Genomic DNA, 25,347 nt, shown 5'->3' with positions numbered 1-25,347 from the left:
GAACATAGACATCAACTAAAGTTAGAGGTAAGTAGCACTTAGATGTACACTTAATGTGTAGAAGAGGGAGGCATCCCTTCAAAGCTTGGTGGATAAAGAAAAAAACACGAAGAGAAGGGCTCTACTGAAACAAGATGGTATCATAGAATCAGAAGTAGAAAACCCCCCAAGTATCATTTAGTAAAGAAGCTGCATTTCACCATACCAACAGAAGAGGGCATTCTTGAACTAAGAAACAGAATAAATTTTTCTTCCTGGCCCCACAGAATCACTTCTTATAAAAGAGCTAGAGGAACAAGTTAAATGACATCACCAAGAAATCAGACAAATCCAGAACATGGGACAATCTAAAAGACAACCGCCCTAGACTCCTCAAAAAAGTCAATGTCATGGGTATAAAAATTGGTAAGGGGATTGCTTTATACATAATATATTATGGAATTTTCTTGCATATGATAATGGCATTATGTTTATAATGGAGCATGTATTTAAGCCTTAGGAGATGCATATTAAATATTTACGGCTGAAATGTCATGATGTCTACAATTTACTTTCCAACTGTTGAGATGAAAAAAAAATATATATGTGGGAATATATCTATCTATACAGAGAGAATGAAATCAAATATGGCAAAATGCTAGTTATTACATATCTAGGTGATAAGAGTTCACTGTATGTCAACTTTGATATACATTCAAAATTTTTCATAATAAAAAGTTTGGGAAACCAATCACTATAAAACTAGAGTAGGTATAGATAAATACATCAGGAAAAAAGGAAAGAAACTAACCAACATATACAGTAGTATCTGAATTCAATGAAGTAAGGAATGTTTTATTTAACTGCATGGACATTAATTGGTCATGCATAAGAAAATAAATTAAAATGGATATACTGTCACCTTATATAAAAATGAATTCCAGATATATAGAACAAACTAATGTAAAATAACTAACGTTTTAGAATAAATTAGAATATTTGTATAAGCTTGGGAGTGGACCACAGTCCTTCTTATTTAAGACAGGAAATTTGGAAGTCAAAAAGAAAAGGACAGATACTTTATTTACCTACCATAACAAAAATTTTAAATTTTGATGTAAAAATGCCATAGGCAAAAGAGAGACCGAGGAAATATTTGTAACTTTTAACAAAAGAATAAAAGGCCTAATATTTTAAAAACTGTAACCAATTGATGAGAAGACAAAACAGCTCCCCCCAAAAAAGGGGGAAAATAATAACAATATGTAATTCACAGAAGAGGATATGCTAATTCCTATTAATGAATTTAAATATTCTAAACTTACTAAAATATGAACTCCAAGAGGGCAGGGTCTTTGTTTTTGTTCACGAATATTTCACAGAGATTACAAAAGTAGCAGCACACTAAAAGCTTTCAGTAAATATGTGCTAGCTGTTGGCCAGATGGACAGGTGGATGGAAAAATGAAAATTAAAAGAAAGCACCATTTTTCACCCATCAAAACAGGCAGTAATTAACAAGGCTGTTACATTTAATGCTGGAGAAGGTAAAATAATATCTTTATTAAAATAAAAACACACACAGGGGCCGGCCTGGTGGCGCAGCAGTTAAGTTCGCACGTTCCACTTCTCGGCAGCCTGGGGTTCGCAGGTTCAGATCCTGGATGCAGACATGACACCACTTGGCAAAAGCCATGCTGTGGTAGATGTCCCACGTATAAAATAGAGGAAGATGGGCATGGATGTTAGGTCAGAACCAGTCTTTCTCAGCAAAAAGAGGAGGATTGGCAGCAGTTAGCTCAGGGCTAATCTTCCTCAAAAAAAAAAACAAAACCACACAACCTTTAATTAAGCAATCTCATTTAGAGGAATCTATTTTACAGATTAGAAGTGCCAGAATGTTCAAACTTATAAGTACATGGAGATCTGGATTCTTTGGAATAGCATAAAGTTGCAAACAACTTGAATGACTTTAATAGGGAAATAGTTTATTAATTCATGGTACATCAATAATGTGGAATACTGTATAGCTGTTAAAAGCATGCAATAAATCTCATTCTTGATATGGAAGGACGGAAGGATGTTCTGTGAAAAGAGCAAGTTGCAAAGCGTTTACTAGTATGTTTAATGTGGACAAAAATAAACTCTAATCTGAATACCTATACAAATAAACATGGAGTAAGATGTGGAAGGATACCTATCAAACTTAACACTGGTCACCTCAGGGCAATGAGATTAGACAGGCAAGATACTAGTAAAGATTTTTTTTTCCAAACATCTCTCTATTGTTTGACTTGTTAACAGTGAGCATGCTTTTTATATTTAAAAAAATTAAATAACATTTCTTTTCATTAGTAAGTAACATAAATTGGTTCTAAAAAAGAAAATTGACAAGTTAATAAAAAAATTTAGTTTAAATTTAAAACATGCCCATCATAGAAATAATGCTTCTTACCAATTCAGCTATATTATAACGTATGTGATAAATATAAGCCTAGAATCACAGTTGCTCCAGTGGGCCCTCCATATCTGTGGGTTCCACATCAGCAGATTCAACCAACCACAGACTGAAAGGTCTACCATGTTTGCATCTGTACTCAACACGTACAGACTCTTTTTCTTGTCATTATTCCCTAAACAATAGAGTATAACAACTATTTACATAGCATTTATATTGTATGAGGTATTATAAGTAATGTAGAGATTATTTAAAGTATAGGGGAGGATGTGTGCAGGTTTTATGCAAATACTATGCCATTTTATATAAGAGAGTTGAATATCCGGGGATTTTGGTATCCAGGGTGTCCTGGAACCAAAGCCCCACAGATATCAAGGAATGACTGTACAAAATTCTACTTTATATTGATCAAGTATGCTGAGTCTAATGGAAAATTCCTCACAGGTACGATCTATATTAACGATATATCACTCTTTTCTGAGGCCAATCTTGACTCAATTTGTTTACTGGTATGAGACCATAATTTTCTAACACCAAAATCTCAGTCAAAAAGTATAGGCAAATGAAGTATGGAAGGACCAAAATGCAAACAATATTAACACTGGTTGGTGAAATAATGAGCACAGACAGATGCTGTAATTATCTTCGTAAGTTTAAAACGTTGAACACTCCAGATGGTCTCCTCAATGCCTAATATGAAGCCTTGCACAAAGGCTCTATATACAGCTGCAGATAAGGACAGTAACTTATCTATGAAGAGAGTGAGTCTTCAGTTTGCCTATTAATTTTAATCAAATAGTTTGACTGTTTATACTATTTTCTCCCTTCTCTTATAAACATTCTGAATGCTTCAAAAAATAAACCTGTACGATAAAATTTCTTTATCACTTTAAGTTGGGCCCAAGAGGTAAAACAAAACAAAGGTCAAAGAAAATAACTACAGCAAAACACATATATTCGTATAAACAGTAGGCAATTAGGTTACATTGATTTATATTTATAACTTATCTGTTAATTACTTGAATCATATTTACCTTAAAACCAAAGTTAAGATAGATAGCACGAGGGCATCTTATAATGGATAGTCAATGATAAGAGATTCATAGTAATTTAAGACAGAATGGTGACTGGCCAATCCCTAAATTCCAAGTGTCAATTATAGTGTTTTGTTATATGGAATAAAAATAAGAAATATGTATCACATGCAGCATTAGTTATGAGATGACCCAGAGATGATCCAAGAAGAAGCCCTTGACAGTGGGCTAAGCACTGGGTCCTCCTCTCTTCTGTGCTAAAAACTGTCTGATCTTGGATACATCATTTAATTCTCTGAGGTTCCGTCTCTTCATCTGAATTGGGGTCAGATTATCTTTAAGGCCTCCTGAGGCTAAAATCTTCTCAGTTTAGTATCTTCCCCTCTCATTAAGGGAAGAAGAGAGGAAGAAAAGAAAACAAAACACAAACAGAAAAGTCATTTGGTTTTATATAAAGTACAAAAACAAGAAACAGGTTTATCAGTTAAAAATTTGGATTCCAAGATTAAACAACAAATTATGTGAAATTTGTTTATTAAACATATACCAATTCTCATGATCTCTATTTATTTAAAAGAAAGAACAACTTTGCTGTTTGCATGACAGAAAAAAAATGGGAATGACCAGCATAAATTGTGGAAAATAGATATTTGGACATTCTTAATAGAACCTCAGGGCAGACATAAATGAAGTAAAACAAATATAAGATATCCTAAAGATGAGTAAGCACTACTGAATTTGAAATGGTGGTAATTACCTAATTATAAGAATTGAAAGTTAAAACTATTTCAAAGTAGTCTTTGATATTAGATAGAAACAATGGAGAGAAAATACTCTGTCCACCTGAATGAGTGAGTGAGTAAGTGAGAGAGAAGAACAGAACTTTGAGAATTGATAATCTGGGCAATGATGTATCTCAACGATTAAATACAAGCCTCAATGACAAATCACTAACCTCAAAATCTGATACTAATTATAAACAATAACAATTATATCATCATCTAATTCCATCTTTACCTTCTAAAAAGAATAGCAGACAAAATATAGGAAAAGGGATATTATAACTCAGAAAATGAACTTTAAAAAGGCAATTTCAACAAGAAAATACTAAAAAGCATTTCTATTTCCAATTAAAAAATTAAGGGTTTGCTTATTTACAAATATTCTATTTTGCTGGCAATCATACCAGTTGAGGCTTTTTAAATTTATGGGTCCTGAATGGTAGTGATCATTACTGTAGATTACAACCTCAGAGCTAAAGGATCTAGAAGAATCCTTTTTTAACCAGAGAAATTAGTGTGGGTGGCAGTATAGCAAAGTGATTTTTGTGTTTTGCCCATTTATTAGATGCACGACCCTGTGCAAGTTACTTAACTTCAACAAACTTTAGTTTGCTCATCAGTAAAATTGGGATAACAAAGTACCTAACTCAGGGGTTTTGAGGTTTAAATGAGAATATATGTAAGAAAACTCAAGAACATTTTTTTTAATTATTACCTAAAATACTAGAGATATAAATATTTTAAACAATCTTGTACCTTCAGCAACTGTATTCCAAACTATTAAGCCAAAAGAATGGAAAATATGTTTACCTAATTCCTATTATGAAGTTACGTTATTCAGAAAATGGATTATTTAAGGGAAGTGATTTTATTCTAATTAGTAAACCACCTAATATAGGTTTTTATAGCAATGATATATCGGTATGGAGCAACTCATAACCCTTTGATTCTCCTTGTTTTAAAGCCCACACAACCACAATATGAGTAGAATAGGCTGGCACACTGAGCCAAAAAACAAAGTAAAACTAACATACACTAAATATTAAACAGAAGTCCTACTGTCTTTAATTAATTGGATAGCACACTTTGTTAAAAAATAGCATACATCTCTTTAATCTTGTCATATATCTCTGGGAAAAGTAAATTAAACTCCAAAAACTCCAAAAGTAGATTCAGTCAAGGTTTCAAGGAAGCTCACTTTATTTTTATTTTGGTAATCTTACCTGAAAAAAAATTTGTTAAACTCAGTGTACTGTGATTGGCTTATACCACTATTATATACCTCCACCTAGCATATTCCTTTAGTTAGGAACTAATCACACCTATCCATTTATTATATACCTAGGAGTAGCAAATAAAGTGCCTGGATTGAATCACCATTATTCCACATAAACTTATAAAAAAGAAAATGTAGTCTAGAAAACAGAATAGTTATAAAGAGAGACGTGACAACCTTCAAGTATTTGAAAGTATTGTTTTAACAAAGAATTCATCTTCCCTGCTTAAGTTACAAGGAGGCAGATTTTAATGCAATATAAAAAAAGACTTAGTTTATCCAGAATTGAAATGGGCTTATAACCTTTCTGGAGGACACCATGCCTAACTGAAAGAACACAAGAAACTAGTAAACTTTAGAAATTTATTCCAAGGAAATCATCAGAGATGTTGTGAAAGATACACATAAAGGAATGATGGCACAGTTTATAAGAGCAGAAAATAGTGAAGGCAATCTAGATATTATTGAGCCATGAATAGTTTTCACTTAATAATTTAAGACAATGAGGAAATGTTCAGGGTAGAATATCAGCAAGAAAAATGGTATACAAAACTACATAATGAGTGGTGCCAATTCTTTCCTCCCCCTAAGAAAATATTTGTATGTTTAAAAATAATTGGAAAAGTAACCATAAAAATAATTGGAAGAAAGTATATTATAACTTATCAGTTGATTATGTCTACATGTAGTGGTATTACAGGTGAGTTTTGTTCCAAATTTTAATCATGAGCACATATTACTTTAATCAGATGCTGAATAATCACCTATAAGAAATATTATGAGATTGCTATACTTGAACCATAAATTGAACTCTATGACTCCCAATGTTCCTTGTAACTCAAAGATTCTACAACTCTAAGAAAACTTTCTACAACTAGTTCAAAAATTAATAAGCCTCTGCCAAGAACAGAAAATCTAAAGTTAAATTTTCAAAGAAGCACTGATAGTCAAAAGTAGCATTAATTTCTGAAGCAATATCAATATCCTCTGGCTAGCAGCTCTTAGAAAAATGAGCAGTGAACCTAAATGAGCTGTGGCAAACAAAAGAAACAAACAGTTGCAGAATGAATCTGCAATTGTCAAAAGGAAGAGGAGGAGGAGGAGGAGGAAGGAATGAAAGCCTCTCCCTTATTTTTATCAAAAGAGTCACTGCCCAGATGGATATAATTTGTATGAGTGATTAATGACTACAATCACGAAAGGTACCTAACATTTTCATATCTGGTAGGACTACAAACCAGAGAAGGGGGAGTGACATTAAGAAAGTCTCTGATTCTTTAAAAAGAATTTTAAAAAAGAATTTTATCAGATGGATAAAATCAGAATTAAGTGACCTTTGGTAGGTAAAATATAATCTCAATTTTCATCCAAGAGAAAAGTAAAACGTGTAAAACAGAGCTAACTATAAACCACTGGCTCAGATTCAAAAAGATATTAAATATTATCACCAGACATTTCAAATATTAATCCATTTTAAGTCAAATAAGACAGTTTCATGAAATAATTATTATAGATTAGAAATCTATAACTCAAAAACAAGAAAAAATATTCCCTTTGTAATAACTGAAGGTAGCCATTTGTTACAAAAGGAAGAAACCACAGAATGTCATATACTTCTCATCAAGATACCTAAGAATGCATAATAGAAAATATCACGTAATAGGATATGATAACTAACATTTGGATGAGAATACACTCCCATAATTGCAAAACAAAAAGAAAATAATTAAAATACTAAGTGTAAATTACTCAAAATATCCAGAGAAATCAGTAAAACATTTCTATTTCATAGTATTTTATCTATTTATTCATATACATATTTATATATACATATATGTGTATATACATATATCATACCATCTTTCTTGCTAGTTATATGACACATTAGTTAAAGACAGTTAAGATGAAATATTTATGATAGTTTTCCTATACTTAGAATATCATGAGACTTGGAAAATAATGTTTGCTTGTATAGAAAGATCAAGAGAAAACAACTTACAGAACCTGGTCAAAATATACAGTTCCTTTTTCTTTCCTTTCTGTTTTTAATAAAAGAACTACAGACAAAAAGAAAAAACAAAAATCCTGAAGACCGTGATTTTCCCACCAGTTATGATAAACAAGGAAAAAACTGTTTTACCATTACCAAATTATAACTAGAACACAAATTAATTAACAAGAAGAAAAGAAAAAGAAACTGTAGTCCTTTTTGCATTAAATGATTACCCTTATTCTTACAGAATTCATTCTACCAGAAAGACCTGGCAGAAACTAGCAGCTAGAAAGTACTCACGGCTTTCTAATTAGAATATGAAAAAATATCCATAAATTTTTTTAAGATAAACAATATGCTGGAACCAGTTCTAATCTGATAAAAAAAACTGTACTATGTGCTGTATAATTACATAAAACCAGTTTTTTCCTGTTTATTTTTGAGGCAATTTTACTTGACACCACCCATTTCCTATTGTGACAAATGATTCAATAGCCAGTATCTTCAACCATTTTTTCAATGTTGGAGTATTTAACACTCAATAACTCGATGACTGCGTAAAAACATCAAATAAATCAGTATTTCCTTAACAACTACAGCACTGGAAAATTAATAGCTAAATTGTGAAAAACCTGCTCTCTCTTTAAAAACAAAAAAAGCCAAACCCAAAAAACACCCTTAAAGATCTCCCTTTAAAAATGGCATCTGAAAAATAAATACTCTCAAGAAAACACTAATTCACATATGTTCTGACAGGAAATAGCAATATATAATATTTTAAACATTTTCGAAACGGCAGCACGTTCTTCTGGGTTGCAACAGACTCTCCAGATCTGCAACAGTGCTGCAGTCATGAATAAACATATTCCTCTGAAGTCCTAAGTATGTGTGGCCATATCAAGGGCATGAGGCATGCACATCAGATTTGAAATGGATTTACATTACCTCCAACCTTAGGGCCACCTGCTGAACCAGGCTTCCTTGCACTGTTGACAGGATTTCCGGATGTTTTAGGTGCAGGAACCTTGAAGGCTGAAGCAGCTGATGATGGCCTATTTCCATCCACTGATTCTTCATCATCAAAGCTTTTATCTGCACAAAGCATTAGAAAAACGTATTTTAAGAGAACCAAGCTTTGCTCCATTTTCCTTACGACTCAAAAATCAAATAAAGCTATATATGAAATCACTACTTTGTAAGATATATAATACAAAATAAAGCTCCTTTGACTAAGCATTTATATATTGGCTAACACTATAAAAAACAGCTCAGTGTAATTTAAAATCAGATTGTAATATATTTCCTACCTATATTCATAAAGTCAAAACATAAAACCAAATATATTAACTCTAAAGATAGTAAAAAGCATTTTTCCTTTTTTTGCTACTCATATCAGCATTTTCTGCCAGCTCCTCCCATAGTGCATCTTCCAGCACACCCTGCCTTATTCCTTATACCCAGATTCTGCAACTTACAATCACAGATCCGTTTGCAAATCAGTCGCCTCATTCCTCTGAAAGCTCTTAATTTCCCTCACCCTAGGATGCTCCCAATAGTTCACATGGCCAAATACAGTAGATTTGATACTAATCAAAGATTCTATCAAAAATAGACAGAAACAACCACAGAACCACCACTGAGGTTTGTGCCGGCATTTTTCTTTCTCCTCCCTGCCCTAGGTGCTATAACAGCCAATCAGCTACAAGGTGACATCATCTTATGGCAGCTATTGCCAGATGAAAGGTAAAAATTCTCCACGTATTTTAAAAATTCTGTATGCAGCTGCAATCCTTATTCTATATCAAAATTTCAAAGGCATTCAATACCAAAGGTTTATAAACCTATATTTGTTTTCTGTTATTGAATTCACATGAAAATTTATACAAATAGAAAATAAGGTTTTATGCAATATTCATTCTGCTGGGACGCTTATTATTGCATCAGTAAAACACGGAATATCACAGTGCTCATTACTGTGCATAATTAACTCTAATCTTACAATCTGCTGTTTACTTAGGCCTTAGAAACCAAACTGAACAATCTGTATAAATGATTCCAAAATATTCTGCAAAGATCCTTTTATAATATTTATGAATGACCACACTAGTATCATCTCCTTGTATCAAATGAAACATCCCCACTCCCACCCCGACAAAAATCACAAGATGTATGCATTTTACTCGTCTGAGAAGATGGTTTTCTCTAGGACCCCGCACAAACCAATCACGACAAACAAGATGGGCGAGGCAGAGAAGCAGCTTCACCACAGCCTTCAGAGCAATGTGCCAGAATCTTTTCCTTTCAATCTGCTCCCTTACCTATGCAAACACCACATCAACTACAAATACCCAAATCATCCCTACAAAAGGATACTTCAACTCCAACTGCTAAACATATTTTTAAAAAAATACACCCAAAAAATGTAAGACTTTTATTTATTGGAAAAAAGAGAATCAAATAGACACCCTAAAATAAAGCCACATTCCATTTCAGCAAGTGTTTTTTCTTAAATAGCACAACTTATAGGAAAAAAGTATCTTATAGTTAAAAAATATTTTTTTCTTTTTTAGCATAATACTATTAGGGAGCCAGTCTGGATCACTTAAAACCTAAGTTCTACATAGACCGCTCTGTTAAAAACACTAATAGAATTCCAAATAAACTTTTTTGCCACCACCACGTAAAAAAACATAGCTAAGAGAGGCAGAGTAGACACAAATCTACAGAAAGATAGGTACTGAAACACTGAGTAGCCAGAAGTTTCCATGGAAACAGTGTTTTGTTCCTATACACACAAGAATTGAACAGAGTAAATGTCTCTACCATTAAAAAAAATTAACTCCTAACATTCTCAAACTACTAGGAAATTAATTTTTAACTTTTGATCAAAATAAGGCAGAGAAAAGTATATGAATCATAAGTATGCAGCTCAAGGAATTCTCACAAAATGAACATGCCAGTGTAAACAGTCTCTAGACCAACAGATCAGTATCAGCATCCTGTAAGCACCCTCACTGACCCACTAAAGTCAGTATTTCTTTTCCTACCAAAGCTAACTAGTCTTGACTAATACCATAGTTGGTTTTGCTCATTTTTGAAATTTATATAAAAGGAATCACACATTATGTATTCTGGTACCTAGCTTCTTTTCACTCAATATAATGTTTGGAAGATTCACGTTCATTTCTCATAGTTTTCTAGCATATGAATATACCACAATTTATTAATATGCATTATACTGTTGATAGACATTCGAGTTGTTGCCAGTTTGAGATTATTATAAAATAGTGCTCCTAAGAGGTAAGCAAAGTTAAAGGGTTCTAAGGCTTTTAGCATTATTGTGGAAGTAGTAAACACAGTAATTTATTTTAGATTGTAATAAGTCAAAGATGCATACTGTAACCTCTAGGGCAGCGGTATTCAAAATGTAGCCCCTGGCCAGCAGCTGAGCATCACTTGGCAATTTGTTAGAAATGCAAACTCTCACTGTGTATGACTCCACTCATATGAGGAATTTAAAACTATGGACCAAGAACAGTTTAGTGGATACCAGGGGAAAGGTGGGGTGGGGTGTGGGCACAAAGGGTGAAGTGGTGCACCTACAACATGACTGACAAACATTAATGTACAACTGAAATTTCACAAGATTGTAATCTATCAATAACTCAATAAAAAAAATAATAAAAAAAAAAAAGAAAGAAATGCAAACTCTCAGGCCCCAACCCAAATCTACTGAATCACAAACTCGGGGGGGGGGGGGGGGGGGGGGGGGGGGCAGCCAGCAATCTGTGTACTAACAAGCCGTGATGCATATTCAAGTTTAAGAACCACTGCCCTAAGGCAGGAGTTGGCAAACTTTTTCTAAAAAGGACTACACAGAAAATATGTTCAGGCTTTGCAAACCATACATATATGCAGTCTTTCAGTGCAACTACTCAATTATGCCGTTGTAGTGCCAAACCAGTGATACACGATACATTAAACAAATGGGTGTGGCTGTGTTTCAATAAAATTTTACGTACAAAAACAAGGGGGGCTGCTGAATTTGGCCTGTAAGTAAAAGTTTGCCAACCTCTGCTCCAGGGTAACCACTAAAATAAGAGTAAATGTATACATAAATAAATAGAAGAAAAATAAAGTAATAAAAAATATTTGATTAATTGAAAAGCAGGAAAGGAAATAAAAAAATATAAAACAAGTGGATAAAATAGAAATGAAAGACAAAATGGCAAAAATCAAATCAAATCAAATCCATCAGTAACTACCTTAAACGTAAATAAACTAAATATTCAAAGTAAAAGAGCAAGACTGAGTTTTTAAAAATAGGTTGCTTGAATGAGATATACTTTTAGGTAAGCTCACATAAAAGTTAAAAGTAGAATGATAGAGAGATAGACCATGGCAAACACCAACCAAAATAAAGTTAGTGTGGCTATACTAATTTCAACAAAGCAGCTGGAAGAAGCATTACTACAGATAAAGAGAGACTTTCAATAATGATAAAGGGGTTAATACATCAAGGAAAATTTTTTAGCACACAGTAACATAGCTTCAAATACATAAAGCAAAAAATGAAGAACTAAAAGGAAAAACAGACAAATCTACAAACATAGAGGGAAATAAACTTTTACCCACTTCTAATAAGGCTGTATCTTTTTTTTACCATAAGCTAAAATAATTCATAAAACTAATTCATCACCACAAGCAGCCAAATTAAAAATGTTTTGTAATTTATATAGAAGTTACAAATATTCTAGGCTTAAAAATATTTTCTTAATAACTAAAACATATCAGAACAAATCAGCTATATCTCTTCTACCACCTACCACTTCCTGAAATAAGATACTTTTATGAATGAACTAGAAGTTCAACTGGAAGTGGGCGGGAACGTTCTCTTGTTTATGCTAGAACCTCATTACCTAGAACAATCCCAGGATAACTGTCATATCTTTTTCCTGCTTCTCACCTTTGCCCTCCTGAAGTTTATTCTCAATATTATGCCCTGAGTTGAACAAAGTCACATCACATTGCTGCTCAAAATCCTCCTATGACTCCATAAAAAGGCCTACCAGGAGTCCAAGATCTCTTAGATCTCAGATACCACAGAGGTCTCTCCAACCTCATCTCCTACTCACTTTCCATCTTTCTCTCTAGTACAGCTCCATTATATTCCTTGCTGCGACTCATATCAGGGCCTCTGCACTTGTACCCTTTGTCTAGAATGCTCTTCCCCTCCATAGCTACACTGTCTACCCACCTCTTTCACATCTTTATTTATCTATTACTTTTTCAATGACATCTTCTCTGCATACTAAAATCATAAACTTCCCAACATCCTGACACTACTGATATACACCCATCTCCCTGCTTTATCTAGCACTTACCATACATACATTTTACTTATTTTATTATTTGTCTCCTCCCACTGAAATGTATTATCTACTAGGGTGAGAACTTTGGTCTATTTTACCTACTGCCATATCTCCAACATGTGGAACAAAGCTCAGAATGGCATAATCCATAGTAGGGAGACTTTCGGTCTCCAGTAAAAGCTTTACTAGGTGATTTGAAACAAAACTCCAAAGGCAAACAACTATAAGCACTGTATAAAATATATATTTAAAAAAATCTATGTAAGACCAATATATATCTGACTAAATAGTAAGAAATACAAGGACAAAACTGGTACATTTTAACTTCTATTCTGAAGGCCTTGTGGGGCAAAGGGAACAGGATTAAAAACCCACATAAGATGCAGAGTCTAATAAGAGACTCTTCCTTCCCACAGCTGGTATACCAAATGACTATATTTTTAATATTAATGTGAACCATAAGTAAGCTATCTTCTTACATTCTTTTCAAACTTTTCTCAAAAGAGAACAACAGAGAAGTAAATCAAATGGAGTACTTCATTAAGGTCAACAGCTTGGGTGTTCAAGACACTTAAGCCCTTAAATTCGGTAACCTTGCTCAGGTAGTACTTCCAAGCAACACCCAAAGCAAATGTAAAACATTCCTGGAAAAGAAGACTCTGGCCTCATGCTATTTGCACAAATAAATTTCCAAAGGCCACTCGGCATGACACCATGAGCAAGAATAAATAAGAAGAAATAGACAATAGCAATGGATTCGTTTCAAATCCTAGAATTATCAAGCACAGACTATAAAATACCTGTACTTGGAAGATTTACTAAGAAAGCTTGAAAGTAACTTCAGGGATCAGAAAATTATATAAAAAGTAATTTAGATTTTTTTAAAAAAACAACAGAACTTTTAGAAATAAAAATACAGTAACTGAAATTTAAATTCAGTGGGCAGGCATAATAGAAAATCAGACACAGATCAAGGGATCATTAGTGAACTGGAAGATAAATGCGAAAAAAATGACCTAGGATACATATAGTAGGTGCTTTAATATTTACTGAATAAACAAAAAAAGGATCAAATACAGAAAGTAACTTATAAATTATGATTGTGTTGACACCTCTGTTCTCACTCCAATGTTTCAAAAAGCCAATACCATGATTTGGTGCAGAAACTGAACAAGATGAACATACTAAAAAGTATTACAGGATAGAAACTAATAAAGTGAGAAGGCTGCAGTGGTTATACATATAATGGAAATGGAGAAGAAGGAGAGAAATAGGAGGAGAGGACTTGATAAGAGTAGGAGAAAGAGATGATGGAAGAGGAGGAAAAGATGGGGAAAGAAGGAATGCTGGTGATAGATAGGAGGAAGAAATAGTGATAGGAGGAGGAGATGGAAATTAAGGAGGAGGAGATGGAGGAACAGATGGACAAGCAGAAATGGATGAGAAGGGGAGGAGGAAGAAGAGATGGAAATAGAAGAGGAAGAAATGGAGGAGGAGGAAGAGGATAAGAGAAGACAGCAGGGGAGGGACAGACAGAAAGAGAGGGGCAGAAAAAAAGAAGCCCAAATAGGATAAGGCTTTACCTTTTGTGGCCTTCACATAACACTTGAAAGCTGTCCCCAGGAAGCACGGGGATATTATAGACCCACAATCCCAGATCTGCATGCCTGAAAGCCAAAAAACTCTAAAAATCCAGGTTGTTTTGTCTTTTTAAATTCATTTGGTGGCAAAATCTGAACCGATTTGAACTCAGTGTATTGCAAAATATGATGTGAACTGACATGAGGTTATGCAACATCTTTATTTTACTCACTGTGAATTTGTGTACATTTAGCTGCAAAAATATTAATGTGCTTGATTACAAGGTGCAGCTCCAGACCAGTCGGAGTGGTTACAATAATAAATGGTGTATGACCATATTACTTTTCTAAAATACGACACACGCTGAATTCCAAAATACAACGGGTTCCCAAGGTTTCAGATAAGAAACTGTAAATTTATATCACCATAATCAAGTCCCTTCCTTGTTTTCTTTTTCCCTTCAAAGGAAAGCCATATACTCAAATGGCTGTTTAAACTTTCCATTTCAATTTTAGGGGTACATGTATTCTAAAACCTAAAATTTCTGCTTCTGAATTCATATAAAAGATGAAAAATATGTTCCATCTCACATGGCAAACCAAAGAGCAAGTCCAAACTTTCTATCGTGTCTCATTAAAAACAAAATACATTTTGTGTGGATTTTCTTCAATGAACCAACCAGTTCAGTAAGAAGAACCCACAACACCGTGGATTTTCATGTGCAAAATATACTGTTTCATATTAAGTAGCTTCTTATACCAAAGTTCCTCTTTTCATTTGAGGCTACTATATCCTTCCTTATTCTCAATTAATTAAAACAATGAGCAACAGGACTTGGAATTTCTGAACTGTTTTACACTCTGGCATATCTGTCAATGACCATGGTCACATATAGCAGTTAAATTAGCAACTGATATTAGGAAACAATAATCCCTACAAGCTACCGTAGGTGTCTTAGAAAACTCAAACAACTTTTAGTTGTCTGCACTCTCCACTCTGGTTTACAATAAGATACTCTCCTCGGCTTTCCTCTGACCTCACAGATCCCTCTAGCTCAGTCTATTCCTCCTTTACCCAACCACTAAATGTTGAATATCTTCCTTTTCTCCAGAATACACACTTTCTAAGTGGCTTCATCCATTCTCAACAGTTTTAATATCTTTGATACACCAACAACTCTCAAATGTTTGTCTCTAGCCTAGGCAACCTCTGAATTCCAGATCTATATATTCAACTGCCTACTATTCATTTCCCCCAAGGATATCTCAAACACATCTCTAATTTGATATAGGTAACCTAACACCAAAACCATCTCCAAACCTGCTCTCCCTAAGTCTTCCCCCATCCCAGTAAATGACCACCATCTATTCAGCTGCTCAAGCTTATGATGTAGGAACCTCATTCTTTTCTTTTTTATTAAGATTGGCACCTGAGCTAACATCTGTTGCCAATCTTCTTTTTTTTTCTCTTCTACCCAAAGCCCCCAAGTACACCATTGTATATCCTAGTTGTAGGTCCTTCCGGTTGTGCTATGTGTGATGCTGCCTCAGCATGTCCCCATGAGCTGTGCCATGTCCACACCCAGGATCCAAACCAGCGAAACCCTGAGCCGCTGATGCAGAGCACGTGAACCTAACCGCTTGGCCACGGGGCGGGCCCCAGAAACCTCATTCCGAGTTCTCCTCTGCCCCTCATGGATCATCTATCAACAGTTCTTGTTGTATATAACTCCAAGTCATATCTCACAACCACCTATTTCTCTTTACCTCTGCTGCCACTCCTAATCTAAGACCAGAGCAGTATCATCTCTGCCTATAGTGCTACAACTTCTTAACTGGTCTCCTGGCTTCTATTCTTAACTTTCCAAACCACAAAGCAGACAATGCGATCCTCTAAAAATGGATCTGAAAAAGCCATTTGGACCAATGGCTAGTGAAACTGTTAAGTGAAAGGCTGATGGGGAACTTCATAAAGAATAGATCAGGCTGATAACACCTGAACCCACTGTTCAATACTAACATCACAAAGAAAGACAGGCACTGTATGCCTTCTGACAAAAATACACAATACCACCCATAAAAATTTGTACCAAAAAAACCCCAAAGAACAAAACCAAATCAGACCTGATTGTGTTCAAGTCATTAGCAGAATTTTCAATTTTCAGAAAATATAAAAACAAAAACATAAAACCACCATGAAAGTACAATCAACAAAATCTAGTATGTGGGAAAACTTTACCTGACTGATGTTTTTTTCTTCAACAAATAAATGGCAAGAGGAGAAAAAGAAAGAGACAACTGTTATAGATTAACAGAGCCTTAAGAGATATATCAACCAACTGCAATGATGTACCTTGTATGAATTCTAATTTAAACTGTAAAAAGATATTTATGAAACAACTGAGGAAATATAAACACTGAATATTTCATACTAAGGGTTAATTTTTTAGATGTGAAAATAGTACTGTAATTGTCTTTTCAAAAGACATTTTACTTTATTTTATATATGTGTGTGGTGCATGTATATGTGCGTGCACACACACACACACAACCCAGTCCAGGATAGCAGAGATAGGGGAAGATAGGTAGGGATACAGATGAATAAAGATTGCCTATGTATTGATAATCTCTTGAAGCTGGATAATAGGCGGTAATGGAGATTTATCACAATATTCTCTATTTCTGGGTATGTTTGAAATTTTTCCTTAAAAAAATTATGATAATTTCAGTCATTTTACTCTCTTGCTTAAAACCCTGCAATGGAACCCCAATAAAATGATAAGTTCCATCATAAGAGCAAATAAAAAATGAGGCAGGGCAGAGAGTTATGTGAAAGCAGCACCTAAAAGATTGCAACAAATTCTTACAAGATGCAAATGAAAAGGATGGAAGGCTTTTGAAGTATAACACCACAGCAAAGCTGCAACTTAGAATTCTCAGAAGCAGAATGAAACAGCAGAGAAAACCGAACTACCTTGTAGAATGAGAGAGAAGTGACAATTTCTAAGCCAGTAAGTACAGAAATGATTATCAAGGAACAACTCAAAATCTATAAAATGATTTCATCATTCAGCTCTTCCTATCCCCAATTCAGGTGGCTCAATATCTTACATACAGGTATGTACATGCACACACACAAGATTTTGTAAAAACTGAACCACCAAAAAAGGAAAAAGAAAGTTCTTGGAACCATTTAGACTTCTGTTTGCCAAAATTAAAATTTAATAGAAAGATTAGATGAGAAAGTCAAAGAAATCTCCCAGAATACAGAGTAAAAGAGAAAGATATAAAACTTGAGAGAAGACAAAACATAAAAGTGAATCAACCCAGGAGGCCCAACATCTGACTATTAACAATTCCATAAAGAGAGAATAAAGCTAATAAAGGGGAGAAACTTATCAAAAAATAAGATTTCCCCAAGCTAGAGAAAATCACAAGCCCTCAGGAGTAAAATAATCAAATAGTAAATATTTTGTCTTCAATTTAAACTAAAATGAAAAATTTCAGTAAAGTGATTAGAAATTGAAAATCCAAGTGCTTCAAAATAAAATGACCAAATTTTAATATTCACATGAAGACGTTGTGTTCTCAGCTATAGAATAGTTAATCTTAGTTAACTATTTTATTTATAAAAATAAAGTCCATCCCATACAAAGTTTAAAAGAGGCCAAGAAATGTGATAAAGTTTCTTAAAATTTCTAGGTAAGTATTAACTCACTAGAAAAAACATACTTGAATATTTTTATCCTTTTCTTTAGAGGGGCCTTTTAAAAATTCAAGACTTTCAGAAGTTCAATGAAGTAAAGAGGCAAACACAATTTAAACCATTATTTGGTATTAAGAAAATTAAATAATGTATTTCATGATAATCATAGTATCAAATTAAAAAATAAGTGAGGTTCATAATAAGGTTTAGTTAGAAGCTTTACAAAGGTCATCTCAGGTAATAACATTTTCATGACAGCTACAAGTAGGTCATAACAGCTGTCAAGAACACCAACTACACCATTCCTCATGTACAAAGAAAAGATGTAACCCTTTTCTTCAAGATTCAGGTTCATTAGCAACATCATGTTTAAGGATATATTGCTCCTGGTGCCCAATACCTTGCACCCAGATGGTTAAATGGGTCTGTTTCAAGAAGGCTAACATTTTTGAGCTTAGTGCCCACTACTTACTGCTGCTGAATAAATTTACTTTTTCTCCTTATAGACTCATTTTTCCTTTTTCATTGCTCTTAGAAAAAAACTTTGGTCTTTCTGCCAGTAAGTTAAAGGGTTGCTTTCTTTCAGTGATCTAAATTACCCAATCCTAGCATATCACATAGAATATTCAAGGGTATGGAAGACGAGTGATCTATTCAGCATTAACTTCTTTCTATTGTTCCCCACCTCCAAAACCAGCAGTTATATATCAGTTTAGAGTGGTCCCAGAATGCTTACCTCTAAAAAGCCAAGGTTATATCATCACTTGTATATGTTTTTTAGAAGATTCATGTTTGGGATAAGAGACTGTGTTGAAATGTTAAAAGTTAAGAAACAGTCTATTTGAAACAAAACCTTATTTCTTTCCAGCCATTCTGCAGCATAACAACAAAAGGCCAAATTCCTCTTGCAGGTTTTTGAGGCAGACTGCAGGGCTCAGTGCCACATAATAATCCTACAGGTTTTTAACTCTGGTTTGACTGCTCAGAGCTGCTTCACAATCATCTGACTGCTTGGTTTTATACTCTTGGGTAAGGATAAAAACAGCTAAACGGAAAGGCACCTGAAAGCCACTCCAGAACTCTTCAATTGATAGTCATTATAGTGCTTTACAAATCCAAGTCTGCCTAGAAATAAAACTGCTCATGAAATCTTTCATATGGCCTTGAAGTTAAGTTTATGTAATAAATTTAACAGATAATAGATTAATAACCAGAATATATAAAGAGCAACTATAAATAAACAACAAAAAAGTCAAATAACCAAAAAGTTGGCTAAGGATGCCAGAAGGCAATCCCCAGAAAAGGAAATACAAATAACCAAACATACAAAGATAATCAACCTTGTTAGAAAGCAGAGATGTTTTTAAAAAGGTGAGATATTTTTCACCCATCATAGGCAAATTTTTAAAAGATTAATAACAACAAGAACTGAAAAGAATGCAGAATAGCAGGCACTGTTTGGTAGGAATGCAAGTGGTAAAGCCTCTTTTGGAGGACATTAGCTATAGCTAACACAATTTGAAATGAATAAAAACTTTGATCCAGAAATTCTACTTTTAGACTATTTTAAGACATAGGTGTGTGTGTGAGTGTATACACATATATGATTTGTACAAAGGTGTTTATTTCAGAATCATTTAGGAAAACTATATGTGATTAAATAATCTAAAATTCCATAAAAGAAGAAACAGGTATGATACATCCATACTATGGTATACTAGTTCAGACAAATGCAGCAGTTACACACGATGATATTTTTAAAAATCTCTATGCCATATTGAGTAGACATAGTAAATGGCAAAAATAGATTCAGAATATCATTGATGTAAACAAAATCAAAACAAACCACTTATTTTGATACTTAATATGCATGTAAAGCAGTAAAAGGTAGGAAAAGATAACTCTGTACTAATAAAAGTATTCATCTCTGCTTACACCTGGTTTTGGAGCTGCAAGGTGGTTCTGAGGAGATTTTGGCTTTATAAGAATTGTTTGAATTTTGAAAAGGAGAAGGTGTTTGTGTATTAAGTTCATAACTAAAAATAAAAGAATAAAAAACATAGGTTAGGAATAGCATAATCCATTTGTTACATATGTTCACAGGACACTAGTGTGACGTAAATGTATTATATGTGAGAGACTAATATGCAGAGGAATATGAAACTGTTAAGAACTATATACCCCAAGATAACGTGTCTATATATAAATATATTTATTGTGTAGAGTTTTTATTTTTTAATAAAGGTGTGTTACTTTAATTACCACTAAAATCCAATAAAAGTATTTCCATTTTGAAGAGAAAGAGAATGAGCAGGAAGGTTACCCTCTGAGCTTTATAAGAGATTGTTACTTTGATTTTTTAAATCAATAAATTCCTAAACAGCCTGAATGTATTTACGTATTACTTGAAAAAAGGAAAATTAAGTAAATATACATTGATAGCCATTGAACTTAGAATATTTAAGAAAGAAAGAAAATCTGGATGTGGCCCAAACGAAATGCAACATTTAGAGTTTCCTGTAAACTAAGGTTTAATAAACAAACAAACTTGGCAATGCCCTTAGGTATATGAGAACTTAATTTGTTAATTTTGATGGCTTTTGCCTTAATTAGCAGTTAAAATTACATTGTTATTTATTTCTATAAGGGGATATAAAAGTTACATAAATTCTTGGAATAAACCATAACACCATGCAAAACCAAATTCACTATCATATTTCCATTAACATGTACATAATAGTTTAAATGACTGTTTACCAATATCATCATTTTGGTAAGTTTGCCTCCCATTCCTCATAGTCCCAAGGGGACAAACTCCTTAGAGAGAAGTCATTATACAGTCATAAGGAAGGCTGAAACTGTTAGAGTTAAAACTTCCAAATACAGACCAGTCTTCCTTAAGAACCTAATGAAAAATATACAAAACATTTTTGAGGAACCTCAAATTCCCCACTGTACACATCTCTGGTAGTAATTCGATTAAAAAGTATACCTCTAAGCATCTTAAGAAAAGGTTTAATAATGAAAAAGGATGCTCAAGTATTAAGTGTTATCAAGGACAATACCAAATGCACACTTAATGCTCCAGATTTGGTTCTGGTTTGCTCTCTGTGCCTGCATTTGGGACTTATAATCTCAGCAAGGCTCAATTTCCCAATCTGCAAAATGGAAATACCAAAACACTCTGTGTACTTCACAGAGGTATTTGTACCTGAGGAGTTTATGTATACTAAATACACTAAAGTGCTTTGGAAAACTATAAAGCACTTTAGAAATATGTTTTTAAAATAATTCTTATCATAATAAAACACTGGTAAAATCAATTATTAGTCAAATTATACCTTATGTAGAATTTGTAAAAAACTAAATATTTTCTAGAGAACTATTTACTAGGGTCACTGACAAATCATAAGCACGTTAATTAAAATAGTGTCCATGGCAAGCCATTTTGCTTCTTTAAATACTTTACTACTGGAGAAATCTACTTCTTGTTAAATACAACAGGAAAGATGTCAAGCTAGCTTAACCAAACCTTCCTGACAAAATCTGTCATTATTCCAAAGGCCATGTTCTCTTTTCAAAGCTTTGCATATATTCCATGTTTCCAATATCCCTTCATATCCATCACCAAAGACTGAGGGCTTGCTTGGGTTGCAAGGTAAATTGTCACCTTCTATTTACCAGATCCTGTACAGACATATCAAGTAGAAAAAGATACCAAATGACAAGCACACACATGCATATGTGCACACACAAGTGTGTACACACAAACAAACCGTGTCCTTCATTCTTTAGGGAGAAATATGTTTCTTACACAGCAAATGATCATCACTTTAAAAGCAAGTGTATAACACAAGCAAAAGAAGAAAAATAAATCTTACTCACCATCTCCCATAGCCATTCAGATGATCCAGGGAGCTCTCTTAAACCAAGAGGTCAAACAGCAGAGCAAATAAATGCAGCTCAGTGCCTGCGCCACTGGGCTCGGCCTGCAGCCTGCAGACACCCGGAGCACTGTGTGACCCAGGCCGCGCTGCAGCTCTGCACCGCAATAGCCAACAGCTGCTACTCCACTTCAAAATAAAAGTCTGGGGTCTTGCTGAAAACCCTCGTCTATTTAGCAAAGCCTAGCAGAGCTTGATCAAGATTATTCTTTAACTGCACATACATGGTTAGATACAGGTTATGATGTTTCTTCTTGTACTGGCTGCCTGAAATTTAATGTAAGAAAAGCTCTAGTAGCCAATAAATGCGATCCCACTGGGGGACTTTTAATGCAATCATCAAAACACAAGGCATGTGTTCAGCAATCATTCTCTGCTTCCCTAAAGATATCCGTGTAATCAGTAGCAATCACATGATCTGATGGATTAACTGATTTGCACCTTTTTAAAAAGGTTTTCACTCTTTTGTCGTTACCTTTTAATATTTATAACAGAAGACTGCTGAAGTGCACAATCAGGAATAGCCCAGTTTCCATGATTAACTGCTCTCATTATGCAGGAAGCATTTCTGGCTGCCGTAAACAAATCACGTCAAAGGCAGCCCATCAAAGGCTGCTCTGTGTGCAGACAGCAGGGCCACATGGAACAAAGCTTGCTTCTGGTGGAGGAGACAGAACCTAGCCAGTGCGCAGCTGCAGGGACACGGAGCACCCTCCATCCAAGCTGCAGAATCATCAGCACATTATCAAGCTCGGAGAAGGCCCTGGGGCTCATGGTCACAAACGGTCAGGTTTTAAAATCAACCTAAGAAAAGGGATGCTGTGCTTTTCACCAAAGGGTATGTTATAAACACATAAAAAACTAAGCTGTAAATTACCTTACTGAGTCTTATAAGCCAAATATCAAGGTAATTTCAAAGCCTAATTTCTATGCCTTATTTTATTGCCAGCCTCCCTGAGCAATTCTTTTCCCAGAAACTGTTAAACAGAGAAGCTGGGAAGTATTTCACAATGATTATACACCTAGACAGCATTAGACAAATCAGAATTATGCAAATTATGCATAGTTTTTTTACAGTGAAAAGACTTACAGTCACAGCCACCAACACTGTTGGTGTTTACATCTCGGTTAGCATAGGAGACTACCTAGAAGACACCATGACAACACCAGGCCCTGACATCATTACAGGCGGCCTGAAACTTTCAGCCTTTTCCTTCCTACAAGACTGGTGTTGCCTCCTTTCAGCCACAATCTGATTAATTTTAAATCCAGTTTCCTTCTAATAGCAGAGCTAATTCCACTGCACTTAAAGATTCTAACTTATTCTGTAACATGAGAATTAAAGTCAGGCTTAAAAAACCCTCAAGACAAAAAAATGCCTTGTATTTCTCACTATTCCTAAACTAAATGATGTGCTCCAATCTCTGATGATAAAATTTACTTTGTGTTCTTGAGTGTGCTATACTAATGTTCTAGAAAATCAAGCCAAAAAAATCAATCAAAACTTAAATCACAAGAATATAGATATGGCAATTATGAAAGATCAGAGACAAAAGCATGAGATGTGAAATTATGTATCAGGATACGCATAAGAGGAGAAGAAAGAGAACAAATAAAGACACAGACTATTTCTCCGAATAAATGTAAGTAAATAGTGTTAAACCATGTCACTCCCAGTCACATTTCTGTCCAGCCTAAAACCCTTCCTACTCCCAGAAGTCCATCAAAACTCCTCCCATTGCATACAAGGCCCTCACATCACAGTTCCGGCATACTTTTCTAACTACATCTCATACATGGTCCACCTTCCAAGCCACCCCTAGCCTCGCTGGGCTTCAGCCAGCCGTGGCTTCCTTTCTGTTTTTCAAATATACTAAGTTCTTTTCCACCTGTGCACCTTTATAATCATGTTTTCTCTGCCCAAAGCACTTTTCATACCATTTATCCCAAGACTAGCTCATTCTCATTTATCAGGTCTCAGTCCAAATATGTCAACTCTCAGAGGGGCTTGCCCCTCTATTCTACCTAAAGTGGCACCACTGAATTACTTACAATCTCCAAGCCCTATTTACTTCACACTTAATGATTGTTTATATGACAACTTTTAGCTATAGCGGCTCTTAAAAAATTATACCACCTTAACAACAAATTATCTGATTTTTTTTGGTCTGTATTTAATAAAATGACTTCTTCATCCAAAAACATTCTAAATCAATATAAGAAGTGTGATGTTTCATTATTATGGTTTCAGTCAAAGACACACTAAAAATGTTTACTTACCATTAATAGTTTCTAGTCACTGAATATCATATGGAACAAATCTGAATTGGATGCTATGTTTAGGAAAACTCACAACAATTTGCTTTGCATATGACCACCAAGTGAGGGAGAGAAGAGGTGGTATCTTCAATGCTTCTTCAGTCTGTTGTGTGCATCAACTATTTCCGCAAGGTTTCATGTTGAACCTTTATTTTGCCCGAAAATGTTTTCCTGTTCCATAACTTTAAAGTTTTAGTTTGAGTGCACAATAACAATGAGCCAACAAAGGGCTGAAAATTTTGTGGGGAAAATTGTGCAGAAATAAAAAAGAAGTGGAAATAAACCTTCATTACATTTCTTTAGGCACAAACTATTTATTCGCCTTCAAATTCTTACTTACAAAAGTTTGTTTTCAGTGTTCAATTGATATATTTTTCCACCTGTGAAAATTATTCAAGTATCCTGGGTTGGGATGAAACATACCATAATACTAGTGGAAATAGTTTTTTCATATAATGGCTCTTCACTCAGCAGCAAGGATTTTAGGAACAATTTAAATTAATTTCATTAAATTGATTAAACAAAGGGTGGTCGTATTTCTTCCATTACTGACTATAATCACTCTGGATATTCATTTACTTGTTTATAATCTACCTTCACTAGAATGTAGGCTTCATTGAGGGAGAAACTTTAACTGTCTTCTTCAGTGTTATGACATGATCTAATTTACATTTTAAAAAGATCATTCTCACTTGTGGGTAGAAAATAGATTCCAGGGAGCAAACATGAAACAGAAATCTACAGCAGTGATCCAGGTAAAAGGTAAATTAGACACAGTAGGGTTTTAGCAGTGGAGATGGAAAAAAATAAGCAAATTTGTGATATATTAGGATTTCAGAGGCAGAAATGACTGATTAATTAGAATGGGGGATCCATTCAGGTTTCTAGCCTGTGCTGATAGTGTA

General features: G+C 34.3%; 1 protein-coding gene across 50 annotated transcripts in view; it reads right to left on the bottom strand.

Moving 5' to 3' along the window:
- CLASP2 (cytoplasmic linker associated protein 2) overlaps window positions 1-25,347 on the bottom strand; it is a 163,608-nt gene that overhangs the window by 105,337 nt on the left and 32,924 nt on the right. For 13 of the 50 annotated variants that reach the window (XM_070237999.1, XM_070238003.1, XM_070238008.1 and 10 more), the window contains exon 8: window positions 8,467-8,613. In XM_070237999.1, coding sequence (XP_070094100.1) covers window positions 8,467-8,613 — 147 coding nt within the window. Of the gene's footprint in view, window positions 1-8,466; window positions 8,614-8,996; window positions 9,663-22,064; window positions 22,812-25,347 lie in introns of those variants that run through there. The other 37 variants (XM_070238014.1, XM_070238024.1, XM_070238016.1 and 34 more) reach the window with 17 other exon arrangements.

The sequence above is a fragment of the Equus caballus genome, chromosome 16 (genome assembly GCF_041296265.1).
Source record: "Equus caballus isolate H_3958 breed thoroughbred chromosome 16, TB-T2T, whole genome shotgun sequence".
Taxonomy (NCBI): domain Eukaryota; kingdom Metazoa; phylum Chordata; class Mammalia; order Perissodactyla; family Equidae; genus Equus; species Equus caballus.
This window is presented reverse-complemented; position numbering and strand designations above follow the sequence as displayed.